General features: G+C 34.9%; 1 protein-coding gene across 3 annotated transcripts in view; it reads left to right on the top strand.

Moving 5' to 3' along the window:
- The window catches only part of rspo3 (R-spondin 3), a 28,855-nt gene extending 14,339 nt beyond the window's left edge, over nt 1-14,516 (top strand). The window contains exons 4-6 of one of the 3 annotated variants that reach the window (XM_088939355.1): nt 962-1,108; nt 2,495-2,683; nt 13,654-14,516. In XM_088939355.1, the coding sequence (XP_088795481.1) occupies nt 962-1,108; nt 2,495-2,683; nt 13,654-13,835 (518 nt within the window). In that variant the 3' untranslated portion in view covers nt 13,836-14,516. Of the gene's footprint in view, nt 1-961; nt 1,109-2,494; nt 2,684-11,091; nt 11,149-13,632 lie in introns of those variants that run through there. The other 2 variants (XM_088939350.1, XM_088939365.1) reach the window with 2 other exon arrangements.

The raw sequence follows: 14,516 nt of genomic DNA, 5'->3' as shown, positions 1-14,516 counted from the left end.
GTAAGTTCTCCTAAAGTTTTTGCTTGTCTGTAGAAATGATATCAAACAGTCCCACATATAAATATAATTATTTCATCAGTGCAAGTATTTTGAGATTCCTAGGTTTTCCTTAATAACAATATGTTGAAAATATATTTCACAGACTCATAGGCCATTTATTTGTATGGTAGGTCTTTTATGGTAGATACACACTGCATTTGCTAAGATTGCTTTGAACAAGAATCTTCAGAGGTAGCATAGAATAATGAGGACTAAAAGATTATGGGATAAATTCCCACCACAGAAACTACTTTTATACACTTGAACTTCAATTTGTTCGATAAATCCAGCTGTCTAGATGGGTGCCAGTATTGGTGGGGTGATACCCTATTGGACTATTGCAGAGATTGGCATTCCTAGTCTTGAGGAACTACAATCCAGCAGGATTTATAGGCAGCCTTAATTGATCAATGATCAGTGATCTGGAAAGTATGTTAACTCCCCTAACTAAGTGCTGTAACTGATGGATCTAATCAAGTCATTCAGAATTTAGCTGAAATGAAAATCAGAACATAGCATGGATCTCTCAGACATATTCATGGTATTATCATCAGTGTAACAATTTGTACCTGCACCACATGCATCAATGGAATGCACAGCAGACGTGATATTTCATAAGAAGCAATATCTTTTTTAAAGTTACTTCAAGTAATCACTCTTGCCTAAACATTTGTATTTTGCCTCCTTCTCCCCCGCCTCCACCTGCTTTTGGATGGGTAGCAACACACTGCTAACCTTCCCCAGGCTTGCTGCCAATATAGGAAAATCAGCAAGCTAAGCATTGTAGAACAGTGACACCCTGAAGGATAATGCCAGTAGCTAATAATGCAATGCAATATGTAAGGTCTTATAATTAACTGTTCTCGTTAGTTCTGCTGACTGGATAACAATATTTGTCTGGTATGTACTGTGTTTCTTTCAGAATGCAAAGCTGATTGTGAGTCCTGCTTCAACAAAAATACATGCACCAGATGTAAAGCTGGTCTTTATTTACATCTAGGAAGATGCCACCATGTTTGTCCGGATGGCTTTGAGCCTAATGATCAGTTAATGGAGTGCAGTATTAAAGGTAAATTTTCACAATTCACCTGGACAAGTCTAAAGAGATGAAATGATATAGTTTTATAGTATCTTTTGTTAATGCAAATAATGTCCTATGCCCATGCCAGCATCTTAATTAAAGGGATAAATAAAATCAATGCAGTACGCATAAAGAATTCCCCTGTTAATATTAGCAGTTTGAGATATACTGTAATTTGACATTATTCTTTTTAAATAAATACAGAAATGAAAACAAATATAGGAGAGTGGTCACATGTTAACTGATACTTGTTAACCCCAAATCAATTTTATTTTAGGTGACAAATAGGGGATTAGTAACAGTCAGGGGAAAGATTTTCCACAATAAATAGACAAGTAAAAAAAAGGATAAATTAAAACAGTCTCTCTCTCAAGTTTCCTTTTGTTACTCTCAAAGCTGAAATCAGCATCAATGACCAATCATCCAGAAATGTAAAAGATGGGCAACATTATAAATTAATTTACTGCAAAATAAAAAATGGAAATATATTCAATCCAGATTCAGTCCATATTCAATTCAGATAAATTCCTTACAATAAGTAATCAAAATTGCAAAGAGCTGATTTTGAAAAGGAAATTTCACATTCTATTGTAGCACAAATAGTTAAGGTTAGGAAAATTCTTTTTCAAGGCTTTAGATCTTGGCTTTGCTCTGTCTCTTTAATTACTTGATATCTCTCATCAACTTAGCCTTTATTATTTAAAAATTCACAGTATCACAATACGCCAAGACTGCTCCATTGAATGCTGTTTGATTTCTCCTTTAAAAGACTGAAATGTATTTAATGTCTTTCCAACATGCTAGTACAATAGCTCTAAATCATTAGAATTTTACTATAAAATAATTCACAGATGAGAATTACACCAAGAAAAAAAACCATTATGTATTTAATAGAGTTAGGGCGTATACATGAACAAGAAGTATATCAGTGTATACAAAATGCATACTGCATAACGCATGCTATACCGGCACAGTGGCGTAGTGATTAGTACTGCTGTCTCATAACACTGGGGCCCTGGGTTCAATTTTAAGCCTGGCGTGCTATCTACATGGAGTTTATACAGCATGTTCTCCCTGTGTTTGTGTGGGTTTACTCTGGGAGCTCCAGTTTCCTCCCGCAGTCCAAAGACATACTAGTAGGTTAATTGGCTTCTGGGAAAACTGTTCCTGGTTGTGAGTGTGTGCCTGTAAATCTGCCCTATGATGGACTGGCATCCTGTCCAAGGTGTACCCTCTCTTGAGGCCTGGTAGGCTCCCGCTCCCTTATAACCTTGAATTGCAAGAAGCAGCTGGAAAACGGGAAGACTGACAACCCACACGTTGTGTGCCACTAAAAAACAGACCTTTTTAATCTTTTCTCTGATCATCCCTCAGTGCACTGTGAAGTGGGTGAGTGGAGCACATGGAGCAACTGTTCTCGGAAAGGGAGGACCTGTGGTTTCAGAAAAGGAGAGCAACACCGGAGTCGAGAGATCCTCCAACATCCTTCTGCTCATGGAGACCCCTGCCCAGTTACAACTGAAAAGAGAAAATGTGTTGTACAAAGGCAGAAATGCGTAAAAGGTAAATAGAATTTTATTTTCTGTTTATAAAGTGTGAATCTGTTTCGAGTTGACCACTTTCCACATACAGTACCACCAATGTATTTTTGACAGCCTTCCCAGATCACAGGTTTTATTTTATCCTTGCATATTTCCTGTACTGTATTAATACTAAATTAATTAATACAAAATTCCAGGAACTAGTTTTAGTACAGATATTTTACTTACAATGCGCTTAAAATTCACGGGATCTATTGAGATATTAGATAAGAGAAAAAAAGAGAAAGAAGATGACATTCAGCAATGATGCAGAAAAAGGAAACGTTCTACCCAAGTGAAGACTCTTGATTTATATCTGAATTGAGTGCAGTTTTTGTATGATGTAAATCAGTCCTCTCTCCAAGACATATGGCATCATGCATCACAAATTTGGGGAGTGCAGTGGAAATATAACTCACATTTTGAAATTAATATTTAATCACTAAATGTTCTTAAATAAAAAAGATAAATTAAAACAAATGTTTTTTTTTGGTGTTTAATCTCCAGTGGGAGTTTACATAAAGGAAAAATGTACATTGTTTAGTCAGAGACAATGTAAATAAATCCTGAGGCCCCACCGTCAAAAATATTTTATTATTGTTTAAACACCTCAGTACAGTGAGTACAAATGAAGTAAAAGCAGCTACCAGCAAGATCATATCAATTAATTTCTCTAGGGTACAAAAGTTTAGCTTTGCATTATGTAGAAATAGGAAGTGATTTGTTAAGAAATACTACAGGACGTTTTATGTCTGCAAATTAGACCCCTTGAAATGCAGCTCTGGCCTCATACTTTCCCTCACGTAAATCAAAAGAAAAACATTGAATTCCCTTTAGGTGCCCTCTGAATCAGACACAAGAGAGAAGTTTCAGGGAGCTTGAAGTCTTGGGCTGGAGTCACGGTAGTTCTGGTGTGGAGGGCTGCAGCCATGAGTGTATACTAAAGACACCAGAGTTGGTTAATGACCTTCCTTTGTGATTATCCAGCAGGCTGCTCACTTTAAAAATGAACTGTAAACTAATTACTATATCCTCTGGACCAAGGGTGTTTATATTCTGCATACGCCACAGGGTTAAAAGATCAACCAAAACAAACAATCCTTGTAATAATGTGAAACAGTATTCTGTTACAGAACCTACCCCCCCCCCCCCCCCCACTCCATTTGTTTGTTGTTACTTATGCCAAGTGCTTCTTTTTTGTTGTTATTAGAGGGAAGTTAATATTTTGAAACACTTAATACCTTGCGTGATTTCCAAATATTCCAGTATTTAAAAACAATGAGCAGTTCACAGGCTGCACTAGACTCGTACATTCAGATTTTTTGTAGCCATAATAGGCTTTTTTAACTAGGTGCTTGAAGCATATTGCTTATACTGAATGTAGTAAACTGTATCCAACATAGCTGGTTCATAGTAGTTCAGTAATTTATAGATTACTGGCGTGCTCAATAAGATTCTGTGATACTGCACATCCTGTACAAAGTGACTGAATCTCAGAGAGCAAGAAAGCTATAAATATTTACACTTGTGTTCCTTCCAGCTGCTTTTTTGCATGTTTACACGAAATTTCCTAATTTGTTCTCCAAAGTGTTGTTTTCCTATCTGTGTCTGAAGGCTTTAGCTCTTAAAAGAAAACAGGCTATAAATGGCTTCCAAGGTTACAGCATTCCTCAGACATGACAGGCCAAAGGCTTTAATCTTTGTGTGGCTCCCGAAAAACCCAGAGATGACACCACATCTGGTACAAGGATATTGCCCCTTGTCATTAGCTTAATTGTGCTCCTCTGCATCACAATTACAATAGCAAGGAAATTGTCTAGGCTGGGGCCATGACCAGCCTTCCAATTTTCACTTTGATTCTGGCACCTTTTCCCAGTTCTGCAAACTTTATTTTCTTTTGGCTATCAAGAGAAACCCACAACTCATTTATATGCTACCTTTAAACAGTCCTGAAATGGAAAGGTCCAGGCTGCATCTATACTTCATACTTGCTCAACTTTCTTTATAGTTTTTTAATGTCAGAAGACATAGTTTTATTATTTAAGGAAACTTAACTTTTAAATTTAAGAACCAGTTGAATTGAACAAAATCTTATGTAGTTACAGTGTCTAGCAAAGTGTAATAGGAAGTACCCTTCCTACTGTACAGTATTTCGCAATGATATGCCATTTTGTGAAATTACACATTTTTTAAAATTAATATTGTTAGAAAGTTAGCTGGGTTGGGATATAACCTACTGTAAGCTTTATATAAATTTGGGCCATGTTTGAAAATGCTGTGAGTTCTTCTATTTCTCTGGCACAGTTCTGGTGATAGAGTAATAAATCAGTGCCATACCTTGGCAAGACATATATTTACTATTAATAATTAAGACAGCTACACAACATACAAAGATTAATGTACAAATTAACGCATTCCAGAGGCCTAAATCCACAGAACTAGCACCCCAGAATTCTACCCCATCACCTGAAAGCACTACAGCACTAAAAAAGCCAAAGATAGAATAATCCAGTATCCTAATACAGTTCATAAATATCAATCAGAACTAAATCTCCCTTCCTACATCCTACATGGATGCCAGAAAGTTAACAGGAATCAATCTCCCTTTTCTAAAAATGCATCACAAAATTAGAAAAGAATATTTAGTATGAGAATTCCAAAATAAACTAAATCTCCTAAAATAAATAAGACAGAAAACTCTCTAAAATAATGTTCAGATTACATAGCCAGAATCTAGTCTTTACTGATCAGAACAACATCCTCTCACATGGCAAATGTTTGAAGAAGAGGAGGGTGATGGTGATGTTTCTTCTTCCCACTGTGTATTCTCCTGTTTTTCTGTCTTCCTTCCTCCTTATGCCCTGTCTTTGTTTGTCTCTGTATTTATGCTGTGCCCTATGGCTATTAAGTGTTTATCCTTCATTATGGTACTAATGATTTACTATTAAGTTAATTAACAAGAATTTGATCATTTATGTTTACCATCTACTTAGCCCACCTACACTTCAATTGATACCCTTTTTCTGTGAAGCTTTCTGAGATAGGCCTTGAGTATTGAGTAGTGCAAGATGTAAAATGCAAATAACACACTCCCTGGATCTTTATAATATTTTAGTATCTTAATATGTTATGCTGAATATTTCATTCAAACCCTAATGCTAAAACTGAGGACCTCTAAAGTAAGATAAGTTACAGTAAATGTCAGCAAGAACCAACAGAAAACAAAGTTGATTGCATAACAATTCAGACCCGTGAACTCAATACTTGGTAGAAACACTTTTAGCAATAATTTGTGCAATTTGTTTGGGTAAGATTTTAATTACATTGAAGACACTCATCAGTGGGGAGGAGAACAGGATTTTACTTCTCATCCAAAGAAGAGCATCTTTTTTACAGTATAAAGTCCCCATCACTATACTGGTACAATAGGATCCACACAGACTGCAGGGTGAGTACCCCTTACTAGCCTCACTAACACCTCTTCCAGCAGAAACCTTAGGTATCCTAGGAGGTCTCCCATTCAAGTACTGGCCAAGATCACACCTGCTTATCTTTAGTGGGTTACCAGTTGTGAGTTGCAGGGTGATATAGTTGCTGGCTATAAGATGGGTTTGCTATTCTGCCATATAGACCAGGGGTGACTGGGATATTATTGACTGATGCACATTTTTGTCTATTTTAGCCACTGAGCTGTGTACAGTAGTTATTTCTAAGTTGTCATTGGCCTTAAAACAGCATCCATTACCCATTTCCTGCTTGCCCAGCAGCTCACTTAGAGGGATGAACTGATCTAGGCAGTGTCTGGGTGCCTTCCACTTCTTAATGATAGACTTCACCATGATCAAAGAAATATTAAGGGTTTTGAAATTTTTGTATACTCTTATCATGCACTTTGCCTTTATACAGCTTTATTCTTGAGTTGTTTTGAAAGCTCCTTGATCTTCATAGTTGAATCCATGCTTGAAATACACTACCCAGCTGAGGGAACTAATGGAGACAGGTGTATTTATTGTGAAAACATGTGAAGCACTATTATTGTACACAAACATGGCCAAATGGCTTATTGTGGAAAGCAATTTTGTGCGCCTAAATTGACAGATTTTTAATTCTTATTAATTATCTATCGCTTCTTTTTGCTTTTTGTTTCTTTGAATGTGTAAAGTAGGTTGTGTACAGTATATAACCTATATTAATTGATAATTATAAGTGTCATGACCACAAGCTTTAAAACAACAAAACTGGGAAAGGGTGCTTACAAGGCACTGTAGTTTCATTGAGCACAGGTACTACAGGAATGAAGAGATCAAAAAGCACAGCAAAAATGTAACACCCTACATTTACATGACAAATCATGATTTCATATAAAATTGTCATATATTTATGTGTAGTATTTTTAGTTAAGCTGATTAAAAACCTATATAAATAGGCATTAAAAAGACATGGTTTTAATCAATAGAGAAACAGCAAAAGAGGGACTATGACCCACTTGGGTAATGATGATTGCCTACTTACTATTTTTATTATTGAAAACAGCCTGTCTATGAGAGAAACTAGCTATAGAATTAGATGGCGGCAGACAAGTTGAGGAACAGGCCAAATCTTGGCCAGTACAGTGTCACCACACAGCCCTTGATTGTCACATCTGTGAGACCCATCTGCCTTATTATTTTCAATTACTCTGACTACATCACAAAAAATTTAAAAAAAAGAGCTAAGCTTTACAGAATGACTACAGAATGACTGTATGATTTACATGGAACAAATCCTCTTGATCAAAGGCTGTTAACTTTGAGATTAAAACTGAAAAATTAAATTGCTCTTTTCAAGTGAAAAGAGAACACCTGACATGGCAGAAGAAAGAAGTGGTGGACTAATGTATTCAACAATAAATGTCTAGAGACTTGATAGAAGAGGTTTTGTGACAGTATGTGTGGGGGGCATTATTGTAAGCATTAGAAAGCATATTTTAAGAATTAGCAGCTCAGAGATCCAGTAGTATTCAATAGTAATTCTACTTCTGCAAGCCAATCCTGAAGTGTTTCCAGCAGGACAATGCAAAGCTCACAGTGATAAAATTACAACAGAATGACTTCGAGTTAACCAATAAACAAATTAAACATAAAGAAGGCAAAATTGTCTTCATATAGTCAGCCTTTTCTCCTTATCTGACTCTAACCAAACATTTGTGGGAACAACATGAACATACCGTCAATTGGAAACAACCGTATCCAGCAAACCTTAGACTGCAGCTACACAAAGAGAGTGCCAGGACATCCCACAGCAGTCTATTCAGGGGCTGTGATCAGGTCTATACATCATTGCTGTCAGGAATGTGTTAATGCCCAAGGAAGTAATGCCTAACACTAATCTTAATTAGTCATCTTTGTTTTCATTTTGACATTATCTTACATTTAATACTGGAAGCTTATCGTAATTCTTTTACCTTTAATTTTATTGATGTTTTCTGTATTTTTGTTCAATGTCTATATTCAATATACACAGAGCATCAAAAGAAAGTCAGTATACTTATGCATTGTGTGAAGGCAGTAGTTTCAGGCAAAATGGAGATTCTTGCTTGGGCTACATTCTCTAGCCTTAGGGAATAATCTGCTGCCCTCAATCGCTTGACCAGTTGTGAGAAAACGATTGGTCAGGTGTTTAAAAACCAGGAATAAGAGGCTAGCTGAGTTGGTTTTCAATCTGCTGACTGGAGGACAGAAAACAGATCCACTGTGTGTGAAATCACCAGAGTGCACAGTGACTAATTAGAAGTCTGAGTAACTCTAGAATACTCTTGAAGATAGTTTCAGAGAGTAACTTGCATGTTTGAGAGTTGTTTCAGTAGTTGTAAGCAGCTTAGCTGCCTGGCAGTATTAATAAAGAGGGACCAGAATTCTAGTTAGCACCTCAAAAAGGAGCTGAGACTTTTGGTTTTGGTTTGTGGTTTTATCTATTTCCTGCAGTGTGAATAAAGAGCACTGGCTTTCTACCTTATACGTTGTTTCTGTTTTATTGGGTCCACCTATTCTTAAAAATCCTGTTATGACATACCCAAAGCTGAGGTGTCACAGCATGTATTTTTTTAGAAGATATTTTAGATATTGATTAAATATTTCTAGCACCATTTTAATTAAGTTACTATTTTATAAATAACTGTGATACACACAAGTAATTTTTAATAGTTATACAGTGTAAGCACCAAATTGGATTCAGGTGATGAGGTGATTTATCCTGTGAAATATGAAGATAAAAAATAAAAATAAAGAAAAAAGAACAGAATTATCATGTCTGGCCTTTGAAGACAACAATGCTTTCATGCCATCATTATGTACAGTAGGAGTAACAGATCAGGTGGATTCCTCAGAAGTGGATATGACTCATCTTTAGGAATAAAACAAGGTTTTCTGTATGCCACTATGATGGATGTCAAGGAGTGTGGTGCAGAATTCTAAGCCAATTATTGTTTACAGATGACCAGTGGATGGGAAAGTCCAGTGCTGCATTGTCCCCCAAGTCCTGGGGCTTCACATGCTTGTATGATATAATTTCAGTAGGACAGCAGTTGTCCTCAATTGCCCATCCAACAATGGCTTTCTTGTGTGATTAAAATAAAACATAAATGCCCTCATTAACAGATCTGAGCCCCATTGAACATTTGTGGGATGTGCTGGAATGAAGTTAGTGAATAGGCACATACTTGTCCAGGCTCTACAAAAAGGATAGGACAGAATCCCACAAGACAAGTTTCTGTACACTAGTGCAAAATCTGCATCACAGATGTACAATTCGCATTGCTTCCAGTAGTGAATAAACATGCTACTAGTCTGTGACTTTTACAGAAAACCTTGTGTTGATCAGCACTTTTGATGACAAATATTAATTTGCATAATGAGCTCTATAAACCATTGTCTGATCAATAAGGTGTTAGTTCTCCTGCTACAAAAATATTTTGTCATTTTCCTAATTCGCTGTGCGAATTTGATGTATTTATTAGTCGACCAAAATGTTGCATTTTGTGTAGATCAGTATATTATACAAGGTTAGTAGGAATACATATAAGGAGCTTTTACATTAAAAAAAAGGTCCTTTACAAACATATTTTAAGCATTCCTCATCAGATTTATTCAAGTAAACAATTTATTCTTGCCATCTCTTGCTATGTATTTTCTTGGTCATTTCTGAGAATAATCCTCATCAGCAGTATCATTGTCTACATTAACATTTAAAATACTCTTTTTTAAAAAGGATTGTTATGTGATTTAAGTTTGTTTTTTTTATCATTGAGTTAGTACTGTATTTGCCATGTTTTAAAACAGGAGAATTAATAAAGAAGATATTACAATTGAAGGAAAATACAGGCAATTGTAAATAATTCATTTTAACTGATAACTTGCAACAAGCCAGTTTGTTCTGTATATACAGCATTTGTATGTCTACTTTGTTTAAGTGGAACATCAGTTCAAAATAAAGGGGGTGATGTTGTATACAGTACCTTCTTTCACCTTAATGAAGGTTTTGAATAGGAGAATAAATGTAAAACTACAATTATTTTCTTGAATTCCCCCTTCAAAGTTTTTAAACTTGTGCTTGTCAACTTTTACAACAATTACTGTATTTTTTTTCTTCCTTTGGTTGTATTACAAAGCACGATTACATCTCCTTAAGCTAACATTGAGTCTGGAAACACTTAAATACCATACAGTACTTACACAGTATGATTAGTAACAATTACATTAGTTTTTTTGTGGTTTCCACCACCAGTTTTGCCACCATGCTCCTTGCTGAATATTGTTCTCATTTAAATATAATTCAACTTCTGTTTCTGTATTCATAATCCGTATTCATCCTAAAATCCTAAATACTATCCAGAAATTAAAAAAAATGTTTTAATTTCAGTATTAGCTTAAAAAAATTTAAAACGTTCTTAAAACATTTAAAAAGCTTAAAAGCATTCTTCTACCTTGACTCCTATTCATTTTCCAGAGCACAACTGTAGTTTCCTTGCCCTTACAGGTTTTGAAATTCAAGATATGGGAATAATCAATTTCATATGTTGACTTTGTATAAATAAATAATGAAAACTTAAATAAAAAAACTATTATAATATCCCCTTCTTAAGGATGACTCATTCTGTATAACCCCTGAAGCATTCCTGTTTTGTTTACTCTGTAACTCCATGCTGTCAAAGAACTCGTACTGCTTTCAATAGCAGTTCTTTCACGCTGCATTAAACTGTTAGTGTAACTAGACTCAGCCTTATTTCTTATGGTTTTGTGGGAAGGGAGTTTTAAATAAACAGAAAAAAGTCACTTTATGAGTGTACCCTAACAGTTTCCAGAGTAGTTCCAGTTGTATCTTTTCACTAGTAACTTTTCTCCTTGTTATTTCTAGAAAGCAGACTAAACATAGAGTTGTGATACACCACAGCATAACATCATTTGGATTTCTGGAATGTTTAAGACTGTGTCAGCTGATGTGAGTGGTCCTAGGTCAAAACTGTTACCCTTCTGAGATTTATGGAACCAAACGACGTCTGAGAGGAAAAAAGCAGAGCAAGACCATTTAAATCTTTGATTCTACATTGACACATAGAATATAACACTAATAGCAAGTGTGTGTACTGTATTTTCCAAAGAAATCATGCTCAACATAAAACAGACTTTCAGTGGTACATAACAGCTCCTACACAATAACACCAAATAAACCAAAAACTCTTATCTTTTGTGTTGTTTTTGTTTTCCCAATATATTTTAGTTTGTAAAATTATAGCATTTTTTATTTCATACAGTATGTAAGTATGGGTATTCTAATCAAAATACAAGTAATCTAGATCTTGATATAAAACATAGTTAACTTATTTCTTATTTTTGTAAATACTCTTAATGTAAAAGAGAAACTAGAATGGAGTTGAACAATCTAATTAAGTTAGTTATCTGAGCTGTTAAGTGTTATTTAGAAATGTGTTTTGTCATTTTTTGTGAAATGTTCTGCATGTTTGAGTCAGGAATGAATTGGATTCTACTGTCATCAAGATGTCATTTAAACTTAATTACATGGCAGATTAGGATACTTTGTTCATTGGGTACAGTATATACATTTCAGTACATTTGTAGTGCACCAGAAATGCTGGTATAGGTGTAAGTCATGACACATACTGTAATAAAAAAACTAGCTTACAAAAAGCTTTGGATCACATGTACAACCTTTGTCAGCCTTACATTCGGCACTTCCGTAGCTTTGAAATATTGGATTAATAGCCCATAAAACTAATTTTAACCCACAGCATTTAAAATGAAAAGAACACCCCTAAACTCCTGGCAGACACACTATTGCTTTACATGGTAAAAGAGCTCCCCAAAGTGGTAGAAGAAAGGAACTGATCCCAAAAGAAAATGACCCCTAAAATGTAGCATTTCATTTACCTCCTTTATTTGTGATGTAAACCTTTCTCTTCAAACCACCTTGCTTCAAAGAAGAACTACAACAAAAACATACAAACAAACAAAAACAAAAATGTCAGATGTCTGTCACTGTCAGAAAATAAAACCAAACAAGGCAACTTGGTAACCAGGATAAAAGCAATCTGATGTCTTAACAGTTTCCTAATAGTTTGACAGCTGTACAATTTTATCATATCACTCAGAGAAAAATGTAAATGTTCTGTTGGATGTGTTCCACTTGTAGTTAGTCAGCCAGTGGATGATACTCCTTCATGAGCATGGGGCCTCATTTAAGGACCGAAAAACAGAAACACAAGGCCTGGAGTGTTAAAAGGGAAACATTAAATATCCCTAGACTTCATTAAAAGAGACTTCTATGAATGGCTGCAAGACAAAAAAAACTAAAATGACAATATACAGTACAGTATGTACACAATTCTTTAGAACAGAAATGAAAATGAAAAATCATCGGTAGGCAGAAATAATTCCCTTACTAACCATTATAATCAATACCATGGCTAAAATTCATTTTTATATTATAGGCAAGGATGTTTTAAAAAATGAATATTAATTCATGATTCAGTAGTGGTTTTGTTTTGTTGTATATGAAAACAATATGTGCAATTTCTGAATTTCCAGTTATTTTTATGAAGAGTGTTCTTTTTTATGTTTGCTTAACACAAAATGTTTAAAAATAATTAAATTATCAAGCATGCTCTACATCATCAATTTCAATACCAGTGTTAACCATTCCCTTTCTAAGCTACACGAACAATTCTCTCCAATCTTTATATGTACTGTACTTCTTTAGGCATTTGTAATTGTTTAGATGCATAAGCCAGTTTTTGAAACCAGCTCTCTTAGTTATATCAGCTTTATGCAGATATTTCCTTACTGTTTTATATCATATGTTGAGGTCTGATGTGCACTTTAAATTACAAGTTACAAGGATGAATGCTCTATACAAGATGACTAGCTTTGAAAATCTGAATAATTTGCCAAGGCCACTTTGTATCTCTTACAGATTACTCTTTCTTGTGAAGCAATTCCACAATTATTGTATTTTATTTGACTGAAAAATCTTTAAAAGCTTACAATTTACTCTTTCTAATGTGGTGCTCAGCACAATGTCAGATCACATGAAATATTAGTGAGTAACTCAGTTATTTTAGGTTCTGAAAGCTTTGTTCAACTTTTTGACTGAAGGAGGAATGCACACTCCATAGCAACACAAACATGGACTTATCTACAGTAATATATCACTTTTTGCATAAACCAACTGTGGATTGATATAGTTTATTAGTAAGAGTTCATTAAATATATTAAATATAAGCAGTACATATACTATATATCTATGGTTTATATACAGTACAATAAGTATATACAGCACCTTGTACAAACAAAGAGACTTGGTGAGACAGATAATGAGAGGAAATGAAAGATAAAATTAACTTATAATGTACTGTATGCTCTGTACCTAATGCTAAAAAAGGGTACTATTTTTCCTTTCCAGGGAGGAAGGGGAAAGGTGAGAGGAGAGGGCGACCTAACAGAAGGGAACATCAGGACAGCAGACAAGAGGAAAGAGATATCCACAATAGGGAGGACTCAGAGAACAAAAACAAGACTGAACAGAGGAGACGGAAAACACAAAACAAGGAACAGATCTCTACAGCTGGGAGCACTGCACACTAACAGACTCACTGGAATGTTAAAGACTGAAGATGCTGCTAACTGTATAATTTAAATATAGACTTAAATGCACAAGACAAGAAGATGCCTGCACCTTTGATTTGGTGCAAACTTTGAGGACATCAACCTACTTCATCTACTTTTATTCTCCAATTTGGATGGCAAATTTAAGAGTGAGTTAGAAACCACCTTTCCAGGCTTAAAGGAGCACAATGGAGTGACAAATTATAAATCCTTTGTGACCGATGAGGTTCTTGTTAACTTTTATTTGGTGAGGCCCAGGTCCATCACTACATCAAGGTTTGAATGTAGGTATTGTGACTTTATTTAGAGTTATGTAGGTGTCTAATAATTGCTGAGTAAATTAAAATAAAATGTGCTTAATGTGTCATTTACATACAGACAACAGGATTCTACAACTGCATGTTGATAAATAGTTTTGTGTGGCAAAATAAAAAAGCAAAAACAAAATAAAACTAGTTCAGTACTACATTTTTAATGATAGTTTTTCTTCACAAATGCGCAATATTTTTCCCTGAGATATTTTTTTTCAATGCCACAGAAAGAGAAAGCTTACCTTTTAGTTTAAATAGGTACATTGCCAATGCATTATTTCATGTGACATGAAAAGCCACTAAACAAATCAAAGCACCTGTATGTCAAATAAACTATATTGGATTAATA

The sequence above is a fragment of the Atractosteus spatula genome, chromosome 2 (genome assembly GCF_055471065.1).
Source record: "Atractosteus spatula isolate fAtrSpa1 chromosome 2, fAtrSpa1.hap1, whole genome shotgun sequence".
Lineage (NCBI taxonomy): Eukaryota > Metazoa > Chordata > Actinopteri > Semionotiformes > Lepisosteidae > Atractosteus > Atractosteus spatula.
The sequence above is the reverse complement of the archived record's forward strand: the minus strand, read 5'-3'. Positions and strand labels throughout refer to the sequence as shown.